At 45.5% G+C, this 24,682-nt stretch overlaps 1 protein-coding gene across 1 annotated transcript in view; it reads left to right on the plus strand.

Moving 5' to 3' along the window:
* Positions 1-24,682, plus strand: part of CUX1 (cut like homeobox 1) — a 1,380,044-nt gene that overhangs the window by 1,234,669 nt on the left and 120,693 nt on the right. Inside the window, exon 17 of the mRNA XM_078679378.1 lies at positions 8,210-8,325. Coding sequence (XP_078535504.1) covers positions 8,210-8,325 — 116 coding nt within the window. The remainder of the gene's footprint in view (positions 1-8,209; positions 8,326-24,682) is intronic.

Consider the following 24,682-nt stretch of genomic DNA (forward strand, 5'->3'; position numbering starts at 1 on the left):
CTCAACCCCTCACCCTCACCCTCACTCACCCTCAACCCCTCACTCACCCTCACTCTCACTCACCCTCACTCACCCTCAACCCCTCAGCCTCACCCTCACTCACCCTCACTCACCCTCAACCCCTCACCCTCACTCACCCTCACCCCCTCACCCACCCTCACCCTCACTCACCCTCAACCACCCTCAACCACTCACCCTCAACCACTCACCCTCAACCCCTCACCCTCACTCACCCTCAACCCCTCACCCTCAACCCCTCACCCTCACTCTCACTCACCCTCAACCCCTCACCCTCACTCACCCTCAAGCCCTCACCCTCAACCCCTCACCCTCAACCCCTCACCCTCACCCTCACTCACCCTCACAACACATATTGTGTTACAATAGGTGTCACATTTGCGAAAGATAAAACTATTGGCATTGTAAATAACAAAGCTATTAATTTGCTATTTTCAAAACAAGCACATAAATAAAAAATGTGTCCCTTACAATACCAATAGCTCAAACTTTCCTAATGCGAGACCTATTGCATTGCTGTGCTTCTCTCCCCTGCTGCACTCTCCTGCTCTCTAGAGATGTGGCCTAACGACCAGAGCTGCCATCTAAGTCACGTAAATACAAAACATGTTGCATTCCAAATGCTATAGGTGTCACATTCACGAAAGTTATAACTATTGGCATTGTAAATGACAAAGCCATCAATTTAGCAATTTTAAAAACCAACAAATAAATAAAATATGTCATTTACAAGACCAATAACTCCAACTTTTCTAATGCGAGACCTATTGCATTTCCAATGCTTGTTATTCCTCTGAGCCTGTACTTGTTTTCTTGCCTAAACTTGTTTTTCCTTCCTGTGCCCAGTTCTCCCGGGCCCCCGCCCGTTTTTCCCGCCGCTGCGTCCCTGCGGCCCCGCCCACCTGCAATCCCATTCGCCGCCCCACTCCCGCCTCCCAGCTGCTCCTCCCTCCCACATCCCCTCATATGGAAGCCGCTGGTGCACCTAAGGCAAGCCCGTCTGCGCCTGGACCGCGCCTAGCGCCAGAACCCCTGGCCCCCGTGCCCCCCACCGCACCCGACCCAGACTCCACTACGACGCCTACTCCCTCCACGCTCTCAACCCTGCCGAGACCAAAGCTGCAACCAGGCCGCCCCGAAACACACCCACGGACCCTTCGCCTGCCGCAGCTGCCGATTCACCTGCGACAGAACCATCAAACCACCAAGAACCAGACCCGACCACCTCCGCTGCATACTCCTCAACACCCGCTCCACACGCAAACACGCCATCGAGCTGTGGGACATGCTCGACACTACAGACCCGGACGTAGCCTTCTCGACCGAGACGTGGTGGAACGACTCCTCTGCACCAGACATCGCCGTAGCCATCCCAGACGGATACAAGATCACCTGCAGGGACCGCGCCAACGGCATCGGAGGACGAATAGCCATCGTCCACACGTCCACCCTCAAGGTCACCACCCACTCAGACGACTCCCTCAACCCCGCCGAACACCTGCACTTCCGGATCCACACCGACCCCAACATTACCCTCAGAGGAACTCTCATCTACAGACCCCCCGGTCCCTGGGCCCGCTTCAGCGACTCCATCGCCGACCTCGCCAGCACCCACGCACTCGCCTCCACGGACTGTATCCTCCTCGGGGACCTGAACTTCCACCTCGAGAACAACAACGACGCCAACTCCTCCACGCTGATCGACAACCTCGCCAACCTCGGCCTCAGACAACTCGTCACCGCGCCCACCCACGCCGCCGGCCACACGCTGGACGCCATCTTCTCCACAAGCACCAACGTCACCTTCGACCACACAACTGAACCCCACTGGACTGACCACCGCTGCATTTACTTCACCTTCAAACAACCAACCACGCACCATTGCACCCAACAGCTGTCTCGCCGCTGCTGGAGCAAAGTCACAGAAGATCAGCTGATCACCACCCCATCCAAGAACCCACCCACCGACCCCACCAACCCAGACGCCGCAGCTCGCAACCTCAGACAGTGGATCAACGACTGTGCCAACACCCTCGCCCCATTGAAGAAACCCTCCAACAACCACGCCAGCAAGAGAGCCACCTGGTTCACCGACGAACTCCTGGCCTCCAAGCGCGCCCGCCGGAAACTGGAGAAGAAATGGCTCCACGAACGCACACCGGACAACCACGCAGCCCTCAAGGACGCCACCCGCAGACACCACCACCTCATCAGATAAGCCAAGAGATCCTCCTTCAAAGACCGCCTGGATAACAACGCACACGACAGCAAAGAGCTCTTCCGCATTGTAAAAGAACTCTCCAACCCCAGTGCCAACACCAACGACATCCCGCCCTCACAGGAACTGTGCGACTCACTGGCCATCTTCTTCCACCGCAAGATCGCCGACATCCACGAAAGCTTCAACACCACGACCAACCCGACCACGCCAGACTCCACCCCTCTCCCGAACACCAACAGCACCAACCGCCTGACCTCCTGGTCCAACATCAGCGACGTCGAAACACGCAAGGTCATGAACTCCATCCACTCAGGATCACCGACAGACCCGTGCCCACACCACATATTTAACAAGGTAGACGCAGCCATCGCACCCCAACTACGGAAGATCATCAACATCTCCTTCGAAACAGCGACATTCCCGGAAAGCTAGAAGCACGCCGAAATCAACGCCCTCCTCAAAAAGCCCAAGCTTCCACTCCCTCCCCCCCCCTCAGCGCCTTGAGACCCTCACGGGTAAATAGCGCTCTCTACAAATAGATTGATTGATTGATTGATGGTTTACGGGGACACTTCCTGACTTTTTAGAAATTGAACCAAATCAGTCTATTAACCAGGGAGCAACCCCTTAGGCGGTGGCGACCACAGGCATCCAGGTGTCCGTTAACCACTTCCACTATCTCGATGTGAAGATCTTACTTACGAAGCGGGATAGCTGGGACCTTAATGTTGAGCCTTTTCTGGCAAGAGCACGGTGTGACATGTTCAGTAGGCAGCCTTGCTCTATCCCTCCTGGCCGTGGAGTGCTGTTTAAAATATTACGTCCAGCGTTTTCTGTATATCCTCCGGAATTACCTCTACTTAATCGCCCAAACCTTTTTACATACTGTGCAAGTGATGTTAACCTGATTTCTTTGACCAGGGGTTCTATATGACAAATGCACTCAACCCTCGTTTGACGAAGGGCTTGGTATACATGACATCAGGAAATACTATTGGGCTTTATAACTTACTTATAAGTGACTAGGTCTTTTGGGACAGACTGACCTATCAGTGTGACTGGAATTAGACCTGCTGATTCATAGTGAATGAATGAATGAATGAGGGGGGACTTATATCGCGCAACTTAGCCCAAGGGCATCAAGGCGCCAGCCATAACAAGATGGACAGACAAAACAGACATAGTCTCAAAACACCGGATCCAGGATCTACGGGTACACCTCCAGGAAGAGCCAGGTTTTTAGTTGTTTCCGAAAAAGCACCAGAGAGGGTTGTCCTACCAATTCTGGAGGGAGGGAGTGCCAGAGCTTGGGCGCCAGAGTGGAAAAGGCTCTACCTCCCCATCTAGCTTTTGAAAATCTGGGAACTAGAAGAAGATTTTTAGAAGAGGAGCGGAGGACTCTACTGGGGATATAGGGATGAAGAAGGGACCTGATGCCTTCAGATCCCGAACCATAGGAGGCCCGATGAGCAAGGCAAAGAAGTTTGAAAGATCTCCTGAGATGGACAGGAAGCCAGTGAAGGTTTTTCCGGGCCAAGGATACAGAGGAAAGCCTTGGAGATCCAAAACCATCCTGGCCGCGGCATTCTGCACCATCTGGAGACAAAGAACAGAGCTGTTGTTTATGTCCCTGTGCAAAGCGTTACAATAGTCCAGTCTCGAAGAGACGAGAGCAACTGTAGCTTGCTTCCGGGCGGCAGGGGAAAGATAGGATGCAATCTTTCTGAGGGTCCTTATAACACCACAGCAGGTGGACACAGTCCTACTGACCTGAAGGTCAAAGGAAAGAGAGGTATCTATCAGGACCCCCAGATTTCTAGCCGAATGGGAAGGACAGGGACAGTCCCCAAGAGTGGCCGGCCACCAGTCATTACACCAGATATCCTGATTGCCCCAAAAGATCAAGACCTCCGTCTTTTCTCCGTTAAGTTTTAAAAAGTTCCCGATCATCTATTGGGAAACCATGCAAGATCTGAATTTCAGAGCCGAGTCATTCACCGACTGGGTGAGAGAGACCATGATTTGAGTATCGTCGGCGTATGAAAACACCTCAAACCCGAAGGATCTGACAACCCTGGCAAGTGGGGTCACATAGATATTAAACAGTAAGGGACTTAAAGAAGAACCCTGAGGAACCCCACATTGCACTGGCTTGGAAGGAGACAGAAAATCGCCCAACTTGACTCTTTGTTCCCTTTGATGGAGAAAAGAGGCCTGGAGGCTAAGGGCCGAACCTCCAACCCCTATCTCCCCCAGCCTCGAAACCAAGACCGAGGGGGACAGGGTGTTGAAGGCTGCCGTAAGGTCGAGAAGGACCAGAAGAGTAGTATGGCCCCTGTTGACCTTGGAGCAGATATTATTGATAACAACAGTAAGGGCAGATTTTGTGCTATGAGCACTTCGAAAGCCATGCTGCGAGGTATCCAGGAGGTTTGAGTCATCCAAGAAGGTGGTAAGATGACGATTAAGGTGAGCCTCCAGAATTTTTGCGGGGGCCGGCAACAGGGAGATTGGCCGAAAATTTTTCAGGACTCCGGGGTCCAGAGAGGCCTTCTTCAAAAGCGGTTTGACAACCGCCATTTTCCAGGGAAGGGGAAAGGTTCCCTCTGTGATTGCTAAGTTCATCACCTCAAGAAGAGGAGGGATGACCACCTCGTTACAGGCCTTCATGATTTTCAACGGACAAGGGTCCAAAGGAGAGCCTGATTTGGTGTTATCAAGGAGGCGGTTTATCCGATCTAAGGTGAGCGGGGGGGGGGAAACCAGAAGACTTGGCCCCGACTACGCAACCCGGAGGTCAGTTGCGTAAAGAGAAGGCGGAGGAGAGATGGCATCCAACTCTGCATGGAGGAGTTCAAGATATTTATAAATATCAACGATTTTAGAATTAAAAAAAGTTTCGATATTATCACAAAGCTCCTGGGTTTCCACTATGGGATCCACGGTCTTGGGTACGGAGAGGGAATCAATGATCTTAAAGAGATCTCTGGAAGATTTTAGGGAGGAGGTCAGATTAGCATAGTAAGCCTTTTTCTCCTCCTTTATCGCTAACTTATATTCTTTTAGGAGACGTTTATGTTGTTTCTTTCCAGAGGGATCAGGATGGGCATGCCATTGCCTCTCCTGTTTTCTACAGCACTGCCTCAGCAATCTGAGGCGATCAGAGAACCAGGGCATGGAAGGACTCTTTCGTGCGGAATTGTGTTGCTTGGCGGAGGCTAAGATGTCTACAGCTCCGGAAATGGTACTAGACAGGTCCATTGCCGCAGAGTTAATATCCTTCTTTGACAAGGGTCTGAGTTCGTTCATAAATGGGGCAAGGGTTTCGTTGTTAAACTCCCTAAAACTTCTTCTAAGTTCCCATTTCTTGGTGTCCGGAAGAGACGGGATGATGTGAGGGATATTCAGCTCGAAGGGCACTGCCAGGTGAGGTGGTCTGACCAGGCCAAGGGAATAGGGATTCCTGTCTTCAGTCTGAAGTCATTGGAGAAGATGCCATCAAGCGTGTGGCCTGCTAGGTGAGTGGAGTTACCCACTAGCTTGATCAGGCCACATGAGGCCAGAGTATCCACCAAGGACGTGGTGTCTCTGGAGCTCGCATTCTCTAAATGAAAATTGAAATCACCTAGAAGAGTGAAATTAGGCCTATCAATTAAGGGTTCCAATAGGTTCATCAGGTCCTGAGTAAGAGGGTTCTGGGACCCGGGGGCCTATAACATAGGATACCCGAGAATGAGACTGTAGGGGTGGAGTTTATAGAAAAATACATGGCCTCAAAGGTGTCAGAGGGGGTGGAAAGGAAGTCAAAGCGACATATGGAGGAGCCCCTATGCAGTATTCCTAAACCACCACCTCTTCGCCCTATTCTATCGATTCTGGTAAGGGCATAGCCCGTGGGAATAGCGTCTACCAGGTCGGGCCGGAAGATTTCGAGGCCCAGGTTTCAGTAATAAAAACCCAAGAAGGTTTCCTCAGCCAGACAAAATCGTTGAATGCAATATTATTTTTAGTCCGAGATCTAGCATTAATGAGGAAACCTACTTCATTAGCCAAGGGAATAGTCTTAAGTACTTCAGAGATCACCCGCCCCTTTTTGGGATGCAAATTTTTGGTGTAACTAGGATTGCGCCTGCAGCAGTGTGCGTGAGGAATATCATCGGGACAGAGAGTGTGTTGACATGTTTTACTCAATGGTCTTAAAGAGAGTAAGGTAATAGGGGAATAAAGACAACTCTCTATCGGTAAAATAAAGCGAGGAGCAGCCAGCCTGGCCCCTGGCGCGTACTCAGCGCGGACGGGCGCAGACGGGCTTAACTTTGGCGCGACTTTGGCGCGTGCCCGCTGAGCGCGAAAGAACCATCGAACCTAAATAAGGTGTGGCCTGAGTGTGGAGCCCCACATGACCCTCTGTAACCAGTCAGGGCAGGGACACCAAATGTTTGCCAGCGCCCTCCACAGCAAGCGAGAAACCCCGTGGTGGACCGGGGCACTAGCAGGAGTGACAGAGTCAGGTAAGAGAGCGCGAGGAAATGCGCACAGGAAGAAAGTGTCAGGGTCACAATTATTAAAATGCACAGCGAGAGTCAAAGCGACATTGTAATCATGCAGTAAGTAGGTTTTTAAAACCGCAATAGTTAAGAGCGAGGCATCGTAATCATGCACTCGATGATCGGAGACAAAACCTTGTGGACTACATAATATGTTCTACAGAGCGCTGGTGTTGAGTACCGTTTCGAATCTTATTAGGGCTTTAATGCTATGTTGGAACACTGCTTTAAAAGGTATTCAATCGCACAAAAACTTACTGGAGAGATGACTCAGTGACATAGTGCAAGGCTTCCACAGGTCACCACCCTTCAGGGTTTCCGCGTGTGGGACTCAATCGGCACCTCCACGATGGGAGACATCTGGGCCGGTGGGCACATGAAGGCATTTGATCAACTGGTCAATGATTTGGTGCTCCACAAAACTCAGTTCTATAAATATTTACAACTTGGACATGACCTCGATCCCTACATGGACCAACTGATTTTAACCCCCAAGAAATCAAGGTCATAATGGAACATGATGCGGAGTGAGGATTGGATCTCTAGAATATAGCTGTCACTTCCGTCTAATATCCCGGACCTCCTCCAGACACTCTGCGAGTGTTGGGAGCGGAATGTGGGCCCTCTGGAGAATAAGGAGTGGGCGGAGCCGAAAATGACGACTCGTACTTTGGCCATTTCAGCACAGCTATTATTTATACACTTCAGATGCCTACACGGAATATCCTATCATCCTCATCGACTATGGTGCATGGGCAGGGTACCCACTGCCCACTCTGTGGCGACCCAGAGGGCACGTACTTCCAAGGCGTACTGGCAGTCAATTCATAGAAAGCTGGCTACAGTAGTGGGCCATCAGGTGTTACTTGATGCCAGGGTTGAGATTCTTGCACTAATGGGTCAATGGGATGGGAACAATAGCCCCAGGACCCTGGTGGGCATAGGTTTTAAGTGAGTTGAAGTGGCCTTGCCAGGTAGTGGAGGAACGACGACTCCCCTGTGGTGACGGAGTGGGGTATGTGTACGGATGTTTGGCCTTCAGCAGAGCCAACGGTCGTGGGGGCCCACAGAACCACTATAAAATACGGAATGTATGTATCAGGTTGAGTTATTCGCGTACAGGGTAAAGTCTAGTCAATTTCATAATTGTGTGGGTTATTGTAAGGACCGACGACCAGTGCGTCCTTTCGTCTTAATATGTAAATGATGATTCCTCTATGTATTCCAAATGACTATTATTGTTGGTATTGATGTTTACTTTTTCTTTGGAAAACATAATAAGAATATCTTATTCATTTTTTTAAACAAGAGAAAAGATGTTTTAAGACAAGGAAAGCAATGTAATATTACTGTACGTTGTCTGTGAGTGTCTAGTAGTGTTAAGAAAACGTGTAAGTTCTAACTGTTAATGTTCATACCCAAGGTTACCCTGCACCACCTACAAACACTCCGCTGCCTGATGGTCAGATGGATTCCCTGTTGTCGATCATCTCAAGTCAAAGAGAGCGCTTCAGAGCCAGAAATCAGGAGCTAGAAGCGGTAGGTTATCAAATGCCAGGTAGTGCTCTCTGAGCACCACAGCCTATACGAACATCTGAGATCCTTTATAGCACCTGTTCTAACAGGACCTGTAGTTGGCTTTCTTGATACTCTTGCTCTGCCTCTATCCACTCCTAATCTTATTGACTATATTAAATATTCTCAAGTGTACGCGGCTACAAACAGCACTTTTCACCTTCACATAGTACCAAGTGATGCTTCTCATGCTGTTGTAGTGATGCATTGTTTTCGGCAGACTAAACCTAGTACATTTATTCAAAAGAAATCCACTTTTGACATTAGGTGCACATAAATAACTATCTTTAAGTATGACTGACCAGCTACAGCCTGCTCCTGGTGCTGACCACATTTCTCATCATCATCCTCAACCTTTCAGAGGGCTAAGAAGCTTATATCATTTGGGCAATATATGGATGTAATTTTACTCATGTGCACATTTACTTCTACGGCTTGGTCTGAGAGCTGTCTCAAAGTACAGTCAATCTGAGCAAGTTTTTATACAGTATTTGGTTTTTCATAAAAATACTTCTGGTGATCCTTGTTTGGTAAAAGAGTGCGGGCCTTGTTGGTGGAGTTGTAAAGAAGGCCCCTGATAACAATGCCGGGTGGGTCTCAACCCTGCGGGGACAAAGTGTGGGCAATGTGTCCAGATGTCCGGCATGAGGGGTGCGTGATCACTGCGTGTCCTCTGTGTGCTCTTTCCTTATCCGCTGTGTGTTCCTAACTTTGTGGCATCTGACTTTACAGTGTTTTGGGAATGCGCGCCTCTACGGCCCTTCGTGTTTTATTGAAGCCAATTTCCGAGTCCAATTGTGGTGTCCCTGCGCTTATTTTCCTGTTCGCACATTTGTCTGCCGGCTACTTGCCACCCCACCTGTGACTTGTCAATCAGTTACCTTTGGCCCAGGTAGCAGAGCCTGCCTGACCACGTATTTCTGAGCCAGGGTTGATGGCGAATTCATGACCAGCGAATGTGATACTAGTGATGCGATTTCGTTTGTACATGCAAGTGTATTACTATAAGCCTTGGCATTGATTTTATCAGTATCAGCAGTTATGCGGTCTATTTTACGTTACAGTGCCTTCTAGCTTAGTCTCTGTAAAAAAAATATATATAAAGAAAAATTTTAAATGGCTGAACCAAACACTATGTAAAAGATTGCAGTTCGGCTAATTAGTTACTCAGAGGTGGACGTTCAGCTCTTCTTCAATATTAAAGCCAAATGCTTCCTTGCTATCCATCTCCAAGATATACCTGGATTCCAAACTCCTGAACTCACTCTCCCCTCAATTTCTTAGGTACACGGTCAATAGCACTGTAAGTGAGTAGCTGATGATCACCATTATGCACCTGCTGAAAATGGCGAGCTACCGCAAAATTATTATCTGTGTCTCCGTGGTTTTAATTGCCTGCAGATGTTGGAGTACCCGTTGGTGGTCCGGCAGTATGTTGCTCCTGATGTAGACCTTAGGGCAGGGGCTGGACAGGGCATAATTGCAAAACAGTTTGCAGTCTAAGTGTCTTTCTTATTTTAATGATCTTGCGGAAGTGTGTGTGCAGTTCAATGATATTCTTGCCATTAACGCATGCTTTGCACTTTTGGCATTTTTAAAACCTGGGCTCGGTTTAAGCCATTGTTTTTTGGCAATGGTGACTTCGCTCTTGACTAAAAAGTCCCTTATAGATAGGGCCTTTCTAAAGGTGATCTGTGCTATTGTAACTATGCTGACCCCTATCACGGAATTATTTTTTAATGAGATGCCAGTGTTTAGTGAGTGCCTTTCTTATGCTGAGATGTTTATCATTGTAAACAAGCAAGGCTTGGGCCCTGAACAACCTGGACTGGACCACTATACTATTGGAAACGAACAAAATGTCCAGGTAGACTGTTCCATTTACATTCAAAAGGGAAGATGTTTATCATGGTTCATGATGATGAATCTAGTGCTAAGTTCCATTCCAGTGTTGGCCTTTTTCTTACTGACCCCAAATGGGGCTTCTTCCCTCCTGTACTTAGATACTCCGTTTGGCTACATTGAGTGGTATTTGCGTAGCCCGTGCCCGTAGCCTACACATCATATCTTGTTGGGTAACCTCATAGTTCTCCTGCTTACTGCATATGTGCCTTGCTCTCATCAATTCCCTAAATGTGATGCAGTTTTTTAAGGCTACCGGATGAAAACTTTTTGTATGAAACGTGCTGTTACCAGCGGTGAATTTTCTACACAACGTGGTTGTGAATGAATGAGCAATTTGTACAGCGCAAACTAAGCCCAAGGGCGTCAAGGTGCTGTATAAGAACGGCCCACAAGCCAGTTTCGGAGATAGTACTCAAGCTTTACTCTTAGGAAACAACCAGGTCTTCAGGGACTTGCAAAAAACAGAATATTCTTGTTGCCCTGAAGGAAACAGGAGAGAGTTCCACGCCTTGGCAGCAGTCAGTGAGAAATCCCCCATCCCCACCACCCCCCCTTTAATCTTTTAAACCTTGGAACCACGAGGAGATTACGGTTCGCTGACTTAAGGTTCCCTGAGGGCGTGTACCTTTTGATCTTGGCTTTTAGGCCAGTAGGGCCCCGGCCATAGTATGCGTTATGGGTGAGGCAGAGGGTCTTAAACAGAACTCTACGCTCCACTGGAAGCCAATGCAGTAGACTGAGGGAAGATGAGACTGAATGATGCTTGGGGATATTCAGAACCAGCCTTGCAGCGGCATTTTGAACCAGCTGCGGGCGGTGAATCTGACCTTTGTTTATGCCCAGATAAAGGGCATTACAGTAGTCTAGCCTGGCCAGGATTAAGGCCACGACCACCTTTTTCCGGGCTTCAAAGGACAGAAACCGGGATCTTTTTTCTAATAATACGGATAAGCCCGAAACAGGAGGACACAGTCCTTGAGACCTGCAGAGTCATAGAAAGAGAATTATCAATAATGACTCCAAGGTTTTTCCCATAGGGAACAGGAGTGGGGCATGTACCCAAGGAGTCAGGCCACCACTCACCCGACCGGATGTCCAGGCCTGCCCCAAAAAACAGGACTTCCGTCTTTTCACCGTTCAATTTCAGATAGTTGTGAACCATCCACGATGAGACAGCTGACATACAGTCTTTAAAGTTTTGCGCGGAGTTCCTGACATTGTGCGTAATAGATACCATGATCTGGGTATCATCCACGTAGGTTAAAACTTCAAGCCCAAAGGATTTCACCACCCTTGCCAGCGGGGCCACATAGATATTAAACAGGGTGGGGCTCAATGAGGTGCCCTGGGGTACTCCGCAGGATATAGAAAAGGGTTCACCCACACGAAGTCACTGGGACCTGGCTAACATAAGTACTGAGGAAAGGGGTCCCAGTAATGAGCAACAAATTCAAAAAATTAAATAACAATGGAAAAACTCAGTTGACCTGCATTGTTGTTTATTCACAATGTAGGTATATGCTAATCATCATCAATTTAAAAATACAATCACAAATTATTCATAGTGCCCCTGGAAGGGAGGGAAGTGGTATAGGGCAAGGTGGTGTGGGTATAGGATAGTGACAATATAAAAACCGGCCTATCGGCCTCACTGTACTATGTATCAAAGTCACAACATAGACAAAGAGAAAGACCATTGGTTCAATGAATCATTAGATAGAGATCATGCTCCACGTATCACAATAAATGACTGAATCATGGGGTGAAGCTGAATAAACATAAAAGCTGTCGACGTTTCGACCCTCTAGTAATTGCAGGCGTTATTTGTATCCTTGCCTCGGGTCTTCATCAGGACGGGGACGGGGCAGGCAACCTATTTGATGAGCAATGAATTTACATTTTAATTGAGTATGGTGCATGAGTCAAAATGTATGTTAAAATAATTTGGCACACTAAAATGGTAGACAAGACATACCAGAGGTTGCTCGTCTCCAAGATGGATGATGGGAATGAGAACACTCTCAAAGGAAGAATTACTTTGGGTCCTGCGAATGGAGGAGATATTGATTAGGACCCTAACAGTGAAAATACGTCCAACAGTGGGGAGTGATGAAAAGATGCACTCACATACATTGTTGATGTAAGGCAGCCCTCAGATCTGGGAAGAAAAGGAAAGGCGGCACATCGTTAATCAAGGGATGTCACCAGGACGGGAGGGGTTTTAGTTACATGGCAAAAGTAAAAAGGGATAACTTACAAGGGTTAAAGCTGTATGGGCCACTCCAATCCGCCACAGGGTCGGGCAGAGTGCGGAGGTCCCGCTGCGCGTTCTCGCGTCGTCGGGAAATTCACCGTCTGGAGGGATAAGACGGGAATTAAGGAAACCGCAAGACCGACATAATGGGGGGGAGGGCTCTGAAGAGAAACTCCCCATTCTAACTATTTGGGATCGCTCACTAAGAAAAGAAGCAAGGAGATCTAATGCCCGACCCCTTGAGGCGTTCCACCAATCTCTGGGGAGACAGGGTATCGAAGGCGGCAGTGAGGTAGAGTAGAATCGGGAGAGTGGTATGACCCGCGTCCACCTTGACACGAATGTTATCCAGCACCATTGGGAGCGCGGTCTCCGTACTGTGAGAACATCTAAAACCATGTTGCGAGTCATCTAAGATCTGGTGGTTCCTCAAATACACACTCAAATGTGACAATTCACTCAAATGTGACAATTGAGTTGAGATTCAAGAATTTTAGCGGGTAGAGGGAGGAGAGAATTAGGACGAAAATTTTTAAGACAGGTTTAGGTCTAACCACTGCAGCCTTCCAGATCAGCGGATAAAGACCTGAGGATATGGCTAAGTTCAAAACTGTCTCGAATTTTGTGTAAGGATTCTGACATTTAAAAAATCCAGTTGGGTGCATCTAATCTGACTTGTAAAATGGAAATTCAATACATTAGCATTGATGACATTAACAAACTGGTTAGCTGCGACTTTATCGCTCTTCCACAGCATAAACAAGTCCTCAATATACCTGACCCATAATAAGATTTTATGTGTCCATTCACTCATCTCTGGTCCATTCAGTACCTGCTCCTTCCACAAACCCATAGGCAGATTTGCATAGATGAGGACAAAGCAGGTGCCCATTGCAATCCCCCTCTATTGCTGGAATAATTCAACATTAAACAGGACAATATTTCTGTTCAGGCACCATTCAATCATCTGCAGTAGCATGGTGGTGTGTGTGTAAAGTGTGAGTGGTCTAGCCCTTAAAAAATGCTGTACTCCCCTCAGGCCAACCGCATGTCGGATGCTAGTGTGGAGAATAGAAACATGTAAGCTCATCATCAACGTATCCTCCTCCCAAGGTGCATCAAAGATTCTTTTAAGGATTTCTGTAGTGTCTTTTATGTACAATGGAAGATTGTGTACTAGAAGTTGTAAGAAATGTTCTACATATATATAGATGTAATCTGATAGAGACGTCTAAGCGCAGATGCCATAACTTAGAATATTTCCCAGGCGTCTGGTCCTGTAGTGTAGTTCCTACATTCCTAATAGGCTCTGCGCATTGGAATAATATATCCTATAGATGTGACGTAGGACTTAGGTCGACTAGGTCTCTATCGAATATATTAAAGTTAATTTCGAGTGCCAGCTAGCTCAGAGGTCACTAGAAACTTTCTCGAATAAACAAGAAGGGATTTGTTTCTGACAACCGCATAAACATGACAACTTTGTTTCCCCAAGATAAAACTGCTCTTCAGAGTCGTGGAAACAATAGATAGATATTTTACTCAGTTATTCGTGCATGCTTCGTTTCACCAGAGGTGCAGAGAAATAGAGAGACGGGCGTTTTCAATAAAAGTATTTATTGAACAGTCTTCTTTCTCATGCAGAAGAAATTAACTGCTACAATCGTAATACTGGCTGTAAAGTATAATGCATACATCAAGAAGAGTATTATAAAATAATACTGTAAAAGCATGGTATGGTTTCTAAGCCATAAATTACATACATAAATAAATAAAGACTAAAAGTACTCAACTGGTGCTGCTAAAATACGCCTACCCCGATGTACCTAACCTAAGTCTAGTACAATGGAAAAAGTAAGTGTAGTGTAGCATAAGTTTAGTATTCTTTTTCCAAGAATCTATCCAAGATTTCTCTTCGGGTCTAATCAGCTTCTTACCTAGGTTTAGAATAAAGGAGGTCTGGTATCTCTCTGTCTCAGGACTCGATTTCCTAACACCCCGCAAGGGGAGCTTCGAAACACTGGAGCTGGATTTCTCGGCAAGAGAAAAGACAGCGTCTCTCTCAGTGCGTAAGCTGGAGGGTCGGCTTCCTTTGGCACTTGATGTAGCGAGATACGTTGGGCAAGTAGATAGTCGAACTGCTCCAAACCACCGTGTGTTTGCTAGGGCAAGTGTGGGCATATTTATACCTTGAAGGTGCCGAGTTTGACGTAAAGGTGGACATAATAACATCATCAAAGAGTCGTAGTTCTTTGAAAACTCCATGAGTTCTTGGACAAATCAATATTCAAGCAAGGGGAAGTCCCTAACTGCTGAAGCAGAGTTTTCCAAGAAATCGTTGTGGCTTTTCAGAACTAGTGGAAGTAGCCATGCCGTATTTGGACTGGATCGGTCATGTCTAAATATGGTTATGATTTCTATGCCTATATAAGAACAAGGTGATTTATACCTATATAAGGGCACAAATTGGGAAAATTACAATAGGGTCCTAAAATGCCATACAACAGCCCTTCACGGCAAGGAAATGGCTCATTTTACAATACGCTCCTCCCTGGATACCACAGACTCTGTGGACCATGCTCTTGCACGGTCGGTGGTTTTGCGCAGTCATGCCTGGATGCGTGACAGTCGCTTCCCTGATAATATTCGAGAGAGCCTATGAGACATGCCGTTTAATGGGATAGACCTTTTTGGGTTCCACGCTGACTCAGCGATCTCCAGGTTCTGTCAGGGCTGCCATAATTCTGCCATGTCACTGACCGATTGGCTTTTCTTCTTCGTTGCGGTCTTCCTTTACGGACCAGTTTTTATCAGAGGCAGGTTGGTGCCTTTGTATTGTCTGTATAGCCGTGTGGCTGGGTTGTTTTGCTTTCAAGTCCTCTGATTGTCTGTTTTGCCAAGAGGACCCCCCTTCCTGCCAGGGGTTAACCCTTGCCCTATGTGGGGTATTGGCGGGTGGCAGGTGTCTGCCTTTGCCTTCGTACGCTCCTGTGGAGTTTCCATTATGGGTATCCCTCTGGGGCTCATATACCTCCCTTTTACAGCGTCCCGCAGGCTCCACCGCTCGGTTGTCTATAGTGATCAGACTCCGGGTCTGGGTCTATGCTCGGTAGTTTCTACCTCACATGGCCTGGCATCTTCCTTTTGCCCTCGGGCTTTTGGTGCCAGCCCCTTCTGGGCTGTTCTCCCAAGTAAGGAGTTGCCGTGGGCCTCTCTGTTGTAGGTTGTTATAGCCTTTTGGCTTATTCCCCAACACTTTTCTCCACATCCCCGCTGCTTTTGCGCAGGGATCTCTACGTCCCACTAGCATTCTTAGATATGGCGGACTCATGGAGACGGTTCCCCTTGAACCCTGCTCTTCCTGGCGTCTAGGACCCGTGAGTTGGTCCTTAGTACACCCTTATTCGGCTCGTCTTTTCTTCTAAAAATTGTCCTGCGAGGCAACTGTTCTCTTTTTTCTGGACTGACAGCAGACGTTGCTTATAGCCTGGACTAGTTCCACACTCTGTATAACTGCGTGTACTTTTGAGCGTACCCTAGGGCCTGGCTTTGGCCGGGTTTCAGCATCTTCTTGCGACTGTTTCTGCGCCATGTTCTTCCTCACGGCTGGGCGGCCCGTTGCCTACTTGCTATTGGGCTCATCTCAGCTGTTCCTGCTGTCTTGCTTCCTGGTGCTCCTTCTGGCTGCGTGTGAATGTCTTTCGGGCTGTGTAGGGGCATCCTTTTGATGTTCTCCACATGTCTGACTGGCAAGGGCCTCTGCAGTACTCTTATTCTGTGGTACGTGTGAGGGCGCTGTGCGTTCTCTCCCCATACCACTTAGACAGGCCTTTGAGTTGGGTTTGTCGACTGCCGCAACCTGCGGTTCTTTCACGCCATGGGGTTCAGTTCTATTCCCTGCAAGGTAATGAACTCTCTTTTCACGCTAGTTTCTTTGCTAGGTGTGTTTTTATTCCCTGTCGACCCGTAATGGGCAGGGGTCAGTATCCTCCTTCCTTCGTATCTTTCCAGGTGCAGGTTCAACAGTGTTTACGCTGTTCGAGTTGTTTGGCTGGGGTTAGCTCTGGCTTCTTGTCGACACCTTGGATCCTGTGGATCCTTCATGCCTCTTTGGTCGTCTTCTTTCGAAGTTCGGCGTTTGTCATTTAGGCACAAGCGTTCTGGCTTGGTGTTTTTCGTGTTATTCTGGATGGGCTGTGGTGCCCTAGCCACCCCTTGTTCCCACTCTCTTCAGGGCATAGGGGTCTGGTGGTTGGCTGCGCTGTCATTCTTGTCCCCACTGTGTTTCACCTGTAGTGTAGTTCCTATTATCCCAATAGGCTCTGCGCATTGGAATAATACCTTCAATAGTATAGGCCTAGACCAGACGTTAACTAGGTCTTCTATTGTCGATATTAGACTTAAAGTTTTGGGTTTGCCAGCTAGCTCAGAGTTCACTAGAAACTTTCTCGAATAGGCAAGGAGGAGTTGAACCTCCCTGGATAGACAAGAAGGGATTTAGTTTCTGACAACCATAGAACATGACAACTTTGCTCTCCCCTAATCAAGAGTGTATCTCTAGAGTCGTGTGAAAACAAAAGACAACTTATTTTACTCAGTCAGTACGTGCATTCTTAGTCTCACCAGATTGTAGAGAAAAGGAAGAGACGGGCGTGTTCAATAAAAGATGTTATTTATTGATCAGTCTCTTTTCTCATACAAGAGAAATGGATCGATATTATCGCAATACTTATGGTTAAGTAAAGTGCATACAAAAAAAGCAGAAGTATAAAATAATACTGTAAAAACATTTATATGGTTTCTAAGCCATATGAAGGTTTAAAATGACTAAAATAGATACATACATATATACATTTGTCTAATCGTACTCAACTGGTGCTTCTAACTACGCCTACCCCAGTGTACCTGACCTAAGCCTAATACGTGGGCGGGAATAGAAAGTAGTAGTTTAAGTTAAGTTTGTTTTGCCAAGTGACTGACTCAAGAATTCTCTGCGAGGGGTTATTCAGTTCTGTACCTGGAATTTAGGATGAATGAGGGATGGGATCTCTCGTCTCTGGTCTCGATATTCCAGGCTGCCTGCGAGGGCTACCCGGAAGCGCCAGAGCTGGATTTCTCGGCAGGAGAAAGGCAGCGTCTCGTTCTCAGCGCGTCAGGAAGGCGGGGCTGCGCCAGCGGGGTCTGCTCTGCTCTGGGCTTCGGCAAGTCTGGCTGCTCCGATCTCGTCACCACCGTGTGTGTTTGCTTAAGGCAATACTGGTAATATTTATACCTGTAAGGTGCCGAGATTGACGTAAGGATGGACATAGATACGTCAATAAGGATGTCATACGACTTGGTCGTTAGCACATTCTTTTGCTGAAGTTCTCGGTGAAATCAAAACAATGGCCGCAGGGTTTTTCCCAGGTTGTCATAGGTTTGATTTGTTTTGAGAACTCCGTATGCCTTATCAGGGGCTGGAGGAATATCGCTTGTCTAATTAGATGGCAAGCGTTATGACCTAATCAGATAACACGTTCCTGTGCCGTAGTGTGGCTTAATCAGATAACGGTTTCTGCATCATGGGATGGCTGCTAGTTAACTTGTTAACCAGAACAGGGTCAGGAATAGGGGGATCGATACAGAACCTATAGGAATACATCACACCCACTCCACGCTAACTATGGCCATATTTACGAATCTAGGCATAGTAAAACATACTGTAGAGTATTGTGTATACCTTACCACCCCAAAATACATAAAATGCATTTCGAATTAATCTAATATACAAAAAAATAATTACATGTATTATATGCACTCAAGCTGTAGAATAATGCTAAAGTAATCACGCATATGTACACATTATTGCTAATTGGTATATGAGAATTTACACATGAAATGGCTCTTAATACAGAAAAAAGGTTCGAGACCATTCCATCACAGAATAAAATAATTATGAACATACCAGCGGGCAGCTAATGTCTATAAAGTATCTAAAAATAGAAATTTTAGTTCTCTAAGAATAGTTCTTACTTTAAGCAGAAGATAAGTGTCCCGAAAAATTGTAAAAATATTTTGGGGCTGCTGAAAAAATTGCTGTCCGTGAACTGGAGGGAAAGTTGTTCATGCTATTTTGTTATTAAAGTTGAGGGCCAAATTCAGGGTGTTGGGAATGCCGTGTGCTAGCTTGCTCAAAAGTCTCTATTTCTGCTCTGGTGAGAACATCATATCATTTAGACTGTCGAAAAAGCTGTCAACAGCTTCCTGGGAGAGTTCCACTAACTCGGAAAAAGGTGTAACCATGCATTCGTGCGCATGATTGTCTCCATTGACGTTTTGATTAGTATTGCTGACAGAAGGTCGTACCTGATCGATGCTGCTTTCATCTTGAACTTCACTACCCCTCAATCGTAGTGGTGAAGTTTCCACGAATGCCGTCATCAGGATTGGTAGCCGTTGAGGGCAGCACAAAGCATGAGCCGTTATTGGACTCAACAATGTTTCTGCATCCATTGGCGCATCCGATTGTAGCGTCAGACAGGTGTCCAACACGCATTCTTCTCCGCACAGCATGCACCTTAATACAGGTAAAACACATCGATGCCACATTGGTCGAAATGAAAGAAACCAAGTCATGTTCAGGTCTCTAAGCCGGGATAGTCCCAGGATTTTTGATATCCGGTCCTGGTATCCAATGGCTCGGATTGTTTCTTCCCTTGTCGCAGGTGTTTTGTCTGTGACATGGTTTGCCATAACGAAATATTAGGACCAAGAATAGGATTCCTGCAATTAGTCCCAAAATGAGGGGAAGTCCGCCAAAAATCGAATGGACGAAATCTGGAAAAATACCCAGTATGGCTTTGAATGGTGTTAATGCCATTGAAAATGCTGTCTTAAATACCTTTGAGACTCCACTGGTATCAGAAATATTTAAGATTTCATTCAGGATTTCTGCGAAATGTATGGGGGAATTAGTTGATAATAAAGAGTGAATCTCTGCAGTCGTCCTTGCGACTAGGAGATCATACGTTTCTTTTGATGACGTGAGTCTGGTTGGCGTCTGAAGAAGCACTGTTTTCATTCTGCTTAAAGTATCTATTCGTATAGAAGTAATTTTAAGTTGGGCCATGCCCTTCCTTGCCTCCCTGTCTGGAAAGGAGCTGGGGAACAATAAGCGTCCACAGCACTTGACCTTCGCAGTCGTAGTTACGAGATAAGGAGTCCCGGGCATAAGACTACAACATCTGCGGTCAACAATTAGAACGTAACTCCCATTATAGAGTCTTTGAAAGAATGGTTCTATCTCTGTTGCAGGTGTGCCTAGCTGGTGACATGAAAGGTTATTTGAGTTCCCTTCACAGGCTCCATGCAAACTAATTCCATTACACAGAAGTGTACCGCTTAGTGACATCGCACAATTATTGCCACTAAGAAACACTTTCTGTCCTTTATTACTGACACATGCATGTGAATAGGGCAAGTTCCATGTTGTCTTAATGTACCCTTTTCCCAATTTTTCGTACATGCCAGCCTGTATATATTTTTGGCAGTATTGAAACCTGAAGGTTGATATTGGAATATTAATTATCCCATGTATTATCCATTCACTGACAGGTCGTTCTGACATTGTCACTGGTAATCTCTCAAGTTTCTCAATGCTCAGGATTGTATAATCAGCACCCTTCTGTGCCATACTGACTTGTTTATCAGTAAGGTTAAAGATATTGAATAGTGACGTTGTGTTGATTAAACGCCAAGGCACATAGCCTGAACGCAGATTTTGTAACGTCCAGCCAAGCTGTACAATAGAACGCAATTGAGACTGACCGTGTTGTAACAACAGTAAGTCTTGCGATAATATGTCGATTGCTGAAGACACAATGCTGTCCAGAGAAAAAATTCTGGAGGACAGAGTCATTAACCCATTGTCCACTACAGAAAGTGATTTTTCCAAATTAATACGGTCAATTTCCCGTATTTTTTCTGCTGTCTCAATTTGAGTTACCTTCCAGGCCTCGTTGTAAGCTGCATATACAGAGGCTGCTATGAAACGTTTTGGACGCTGTTTGCGCGGTCCCATAATGAAATCACGCAAGTCAGCACCATCAGTAAGTAAAGTTAGGTGTTGCTTAATTTCTGTCAGTGTGGAAGTTTGTAGCCATTGAAGGCACAGTTTGCCCACACTGTAGGTGGTTATTATCCCTGGGTGTTATCTTTGGGAATATCTAGGGTCTGGCCTGGTCAATGTGAACCCCTGTGTTTTGTTCAGGAATCTATCTTGACAGTTATTAGTATCTGTGGGCCAGATCAACCACTGTTTCCAATCTGGATGTGTTCTGTTTTGGTTTAATACATAGTTTACGTCCATCTCTTCATCTGTAGAGCTATTGCTGTTCATTGTTGGCTTTGGAATAGACGGTTTATTTAAGTCTTTGATTTTGGCTAGGCCAAGACAGGTCGTTTGTTGAACAGTGTCATTCAAGAATATAATTTGTTCTGGGATCATGCAGGCTCTAAACAATGATTCTATACCTTGTACTTGCCATTCTTTTGTACCCCAAACACTTTTTACTTCAACATTTTTGTCCCAATAATCAAAACCAAATGTATTCATTTGTGCAAAAAATGAGTCTGAATATATCAATTTTGTGTTTGTAAGCATGGTCTTTGTCCCTGTCTTATTTGACAATTTGAAATAAAATGTTTCAGCATTACTTGTGTTGAACCCTGAAAAGTATGAATATTTGTCATAAATGGTTCTTGAGCTTCCTTTTGGAGGGGTTGCACAATGTTCCCATTGATTATAATTTAAAACATTTCTAGGTTGTGCCGATTTATGTAGAAAATGGTTACCATAGTGGTTGTAACAGTACATACTATCATAATTAGTCGAACCCTGCAAATAATCATGTTTGGTAAATTTAGCAGACATCACTAAGTCAGACATCATATTATTTATACTTTCAAAGTCCCAATCATCAGCAAATGAGCTTGGTTTTACAAAGTCACTCAATGAGATCTTGATTTGGTGTGGATATTTCAGGATTTCGACCGGACCATAAATTTCATAGTCAGTGTTGTCCCATGCTACCCCACCCGGTATAGGATTGGCTGTGAAGTTGACTGAAGAAAGTTCTCTTTTCTCGACGTGTGAAGATGTGTGTGGCTTTAGGATCAAGTTGATTTTCTGACTTGCTGTGTCCATTTTAGCATATTTTCCCTCAATGAAGCGTCCCAAAGTTAGTACCACGATGAGCCAAAGTATGAGGATAAATGCACCAAAGCCCACCCAAAATTCAATCCATGGAGAAATCAGATATGTTTCTTTCAGTTGTTTCAAAAGTTCTTTAGCTTTATCTTTAAAGGTTTTTGTTGATGGCTGTGTTTTTGATTCACTGAAGCCTTCAGAGGAATCATCGAAGTTTATGAAGTAGCCGGATGCAGTTCTGTCAATTGTTCCAATTGCTTCACGATTACTGTTTCTTGCATATTCGTTTGTTACTTCATTGTAGGTTGGTGTGTCTCTGCTAAATGTTTTTATTTGGGTTTTCAGAGGTTTAAGTTCCATTGCATTGTTGCATAGTCCTTGTTGTTCTTCTGTAGGCGTTTCGAATGTGATTAGCCTCTTAGTTAGGACCTCTGTATTGGTAGCAAACCTTGGTTTCTACTACTTATCGGGAGTCCACTTGGCCTACTATTTGTTATCGGCCACATGATTGTGGTTTTACCAGGTCGATGGATACAACTCGGTTCTCCTTTTTACCAGCAAGCGGCGGTAGTACAACTGATCTTGTCCCGTTGATAGACAAGACAGGAACTGCTTTTCTGTAAGAAGGCCCAAATTCCTTCTTTACCGTGATCTTTTCTCTGACTAGATCCCCGACTTTTGGTATCCAGACAGGTCTTGCTGGGACAGGTGGTGGTTCTTCAGTGGTTGTTGGCTGCTGTTTCAACTTTATGTTGCTCAGGTCTTTTCTTGTTTTGTTTAAGTCCTGCAAAATAGCCAAACGATCTTTGATATCAAAGCTTTTTTCCTTCACCACTGAAGTCTGACTGTCAAGATCTAAGACTAACATCCTAGTTCCAAACAATAATTCGTACGGACTGAATCCCTTCAGAGAATTTCTTGGCAGGTTATTTAGACTACGTTGGACACTTATTAGATGTTTGACCCACCCAGCTCCCGAACCTAATATCCTTTCCGTTATAGATAGCTTTATGCCTTGGTTTTTTCTTTACACCATCCCGTATCCCTCAGGAAGGAAGTGAGAAGAATCCCGCTGTGCTATGCTCATTTGGCCATGTTTCCCCTCAGGCTTGAGAGCTAAAGTGAAAACATTGGTCAAACGTAGCATGCTCCTAGCGTATATGCCATTTAGACTCGCAAATCTTTGTATAACAGTCCAGACGTCAGCCGAGTGCTGGGGATCTACATTATAAGTGGAAACTAGCCTGTATATGTTAATCGGACGCTTTGTTTTTTACTGTTGATCTTTTCTGGAGTGAAATGCCACGGTAGTATACCGTTTCTCTCGCCATTGCGATTTCTGTTGCAGTCCGGGCATTTTTTTTACAAAAATGTGATGATGCAGGCTCATGCCGGGCCACCAGTACACTGATTGTAGTTCTTCCAGAGAATCTTTTAGTTTGAGGTGTCTGAGACCCTCGCCCATATGTGCGTCTGCTATTAACAAGGTTCTCCTGTCCTTGTTTGGAATTACTCTATCCCCCACTCCAGGGATTCGAGCAAAAGGGACGGAGTTTGCATCGATTATGTATGTATAATTGAGTGGATAGTTGATCGGTAGCGCCGAGCAGTCGCCTTTTGATGACGTTTTCACTGCCAGCACTGTTTCACCGTCAATGTATTTCATTGTACGCTTTTTTCTAGCTACGGAAGCCGATTTTGTTGCTACCGCTGTGGCTGTCTCAGCCAATGAATTCCCTGCAACGTGAACGCCATCACGCTGATGACTCAGTGTATGTATCACGTGAGTCTTTGGTAGTTCTTTTTGTAACAGAACTATTTGTTCCCAAAGCAGTTTTTGCTTTATTGTTGCACCTGTGTCATCTTTGTAACCGTTTTGAATCCATTTCTGCAAATCGTTGTTATATGATTTGACGCAGTAATATGAATCGGACACTATAAGTGTCGGCAATTCGCGATCCGCATTATCTAGCGCCATTTTCAATGCTATTATTTCAGTCTGTTGTTCTGAATTAGTTTCTACTGAGTGTGTCTTTGTTAATAGAGGTCTTAATTTACCTCCGCGCCACACATCTTTTGTAATCTCACATGTGGGGTTGTATGCTTGTTCTCCCCAAACGGAGGGTTGAGCATGTCCGTCTGTATAGATTACACAAGCGTATTGTCGTAAGGGCAGAATGTCGATTGGCAGAGGGAATGTTCTTTCATATTCTAGATTTTTTAATTCCTCTAATTCTGGATCAAAATAGTAGTATACTTTGTCCGTTGTAATTGAATTCACCCATTGTATCCATTCAGGATTCAATGTTGTTGTTGGTAAATTACATGGTGTTGTTAATGCCTCAAAGGCTGATTCTGCTGTTCTGACTGTGATACGTCTACCGTCAGCTTTATCTTTTTCTCTAGCTATTGCGGTTTGAACTGCATGAACAATGTTTTCTTTAATGCTGAACTTTTTTTCAGCTTCTGTGTACAAGTGTGATTTGAATGCAATTGCTACCTTTTCTCCCTCATTAATGTTAATGTTAATGTTAATGTTAATGTTATTTTAATTATTTTTATTATATAATAATTAAATAAAAAATAAAAAAAAATATATTATTATAAATTAGAGGTCAGGTATGTGAATCCGCATCTTCCTGGGATGACTCGAATCACAAGATTGCGTGTGTTATCACGTGTTTCTAATTTTGTTTTAATTAACATGTCTGTTTGTAAGGATCTCAGAATTTCTGTGTGTATTTGAGTCCAATTGGTTCTTTTAAAATCTGGTTTTATTAGATCATAAAGGGGTTTGACCCTTTCTGCGTAATTTGCAATGTATGTTCTTCCGAAGTTTAGGAAGCCTAGAATTGACTGTAGGTTTTTTAGTGTTCTAGGTGCTTGGAGTACGGCACATTTCTCTAGGAAATTGTCGGCCAGGCTTTTGCCTTCACTTGATAATTCATATCCTAAGAACAGGACTGTTAAATGGG

This window comes from Lissotriton helveticus, chromosome 3_1 (assembly GCF_964261635.1).
Source record: "Lissotriton helveticus chromosome 3_1, aLisHel1.1, whole genome shotgun sequence".
NCBI lineage: Eukaryota > Metazoa > Chordata > Amphibia > Caudata > Salamandridae > Lissotriton > Lissotriton helveticus.